The 1,439-nt window shown below is 43.0% G+C and overlaps 1 protein-coding gene across 1 annotated transcript in view; it reads right to left on the bottom strand.

Annotated features, from left to right (window-relative positions):
• Positions 1-874, bottom strand: part of plekha7b (pleckstrin homology domain containing, family A member 7b) — an 80,562-nt gene extending 79,688 nt beyond the window's left edge. Inside the window, exons 1-3 of the mRNA XM_014026524.1 lie at positions 729-874; positions 544-620; positions 389-446 (exon numbers count right to left, since the gene is read on the bottom strand). Of these exons, the coding sequence (XP_013881978.1) occupies positions 389-446; positions 544-620; positions 729-811 (218 nt within the window). The 5' untranslated portion in view covers positions 812-874. The remainder of the gene's footprint in view (positions 1-388; positions 447-543; positions 621-728) is intronic.
• Positions 875-1,439: the final 565 nt, after the last annotated feature.

Here is a 1,439-nt window from a genome sequence, read left to right as displayed (position 1 = left end):
CACACACACACACACACACACACACACCAGGCTGCACACCTATCTAATGGAAAGTAGAGGTCCTGCATGGCAGATGTGAGGTGAATTTTAATAGCTTTTTCTGCCTGTCCTGCCAGGTTTTTTGTCACTTTTCGTTCACACTGCAGACAGGGATGGTTGGTTTCACCACGTCTGTGTTAATCTAGATGTGTATGTGTGTTTTTTGTTTGTTTTTTGTTTGTTTTTTCTGTTTAGATAACATAGTGTGTCTTTAAAACCAACACAGATCAAGCGACCAAATCCAATCCACATAAAAAGCACCCTGATCTAGAACAATCAGCTGTTTGAGGATAATTATTTTGTCCCACAATCAGGCAATGCAAAGGAAAAAAAAAATCTGCCCACTCACTTGATGAAGTAACTGGCTCCTTCCTCCGTGAAGCCCTCTTCCCAGCCTCTTGGCAAATCTATAAAAAGAGCACACTGAACACACTGCAGCAACAGTCTGTCTCCCCCCTTCAAACCCCCCCAGGAATRCTGCAAATCAGATAATTTGTCGCCTACCTGACCGGATCATGTGTCCCGAGTTAACGGGTTCACCAGTGCGCGGATGGAGCCAAGTAGTGCTCCGAGTTTTATCGCTGCGAGGAAGAAAAGACACCTGTTACTGGAGGGTAATAAAGCTGGGAACGGTTAATGAAACTTCCTCGGCCGGGTCAAAGTAGCGCGGTTCATTAAAAGTGGCTCACTTGATGAAGAAAACCCGCCCATCTCTGCAAACTCCGTACGACCAGTGGTCAGGTAGCGTGTCCCGTCCGAGAGGTGCCGCCATGATCCCTCTGTCTCTGCTCCGGCTCGGGCTAGTGCCCCCCTTCCTGTCCTTCTGCTCCACAGACTTGCTCCATGGAGCCCGGATAATGCACCGCCACCAGGGCAGCAGCAGCAGCAGCAGCAGTGTTTGCTTTTTAAAGGGGAAGAATACCAAAGCCAGCAACAGCGACACAGTCCGCGCTAAAAGGTAATAGTTCTCGACCCGTTCCCACAAAAACTACAATCAAGGAAAAGAGCCTGAAAGTTAAAAAATAAAATAAAATAAAACAAAATATGTTAAATATATAACCCAAGAGAACATAAAGCAGAAAAGGGCCCGAATAAACCTTGGAATTTAAGGCAACTAATGGAATTTCATGCATGGATTAATTACCTTTTAAATAGTGTTTGTTGTGTATGGAAGTCCAGTTTGGCCACTAAAGAAAATAAAAAAATGCCAAATGGTATGTAGTAGTTCTTTATTCATTTAATTTGTAACACAGATCAATATGGAAGCCCATTTCCGCCACCCTGATGAAATAAATAAATAAAACTTGTATCTCATAATTATGACTTAGCTATCTCATAATTATGACTTAGCTATCTCATTATTATGAGATGAGATAGCTAAGTCATAATTATGAGATACA

This window comes from Austrofundulus limnaeus, unplaced genomic scaffold (assembly GCF_001266775.1).
Source record: "Austrofundulus limnaeus strain Quisiro unplaced genomic scaffold, Austrofundulus_limnaeus-1.0 Scaffold5, whole genome shotgun sequence".
Lineage (NCBI taxonomy): Eukaryota > Metazoa > Chordata > Actinopteri > Cyprinodontiformes > Rivulidae > Austrofundulus > Austrofundulus limnaeus.
The sequence above is the reverse complement of the archived record's forward strand: the minus strand, read 5'-3'. Positions and strand labels throughout refer to the sequence as shown.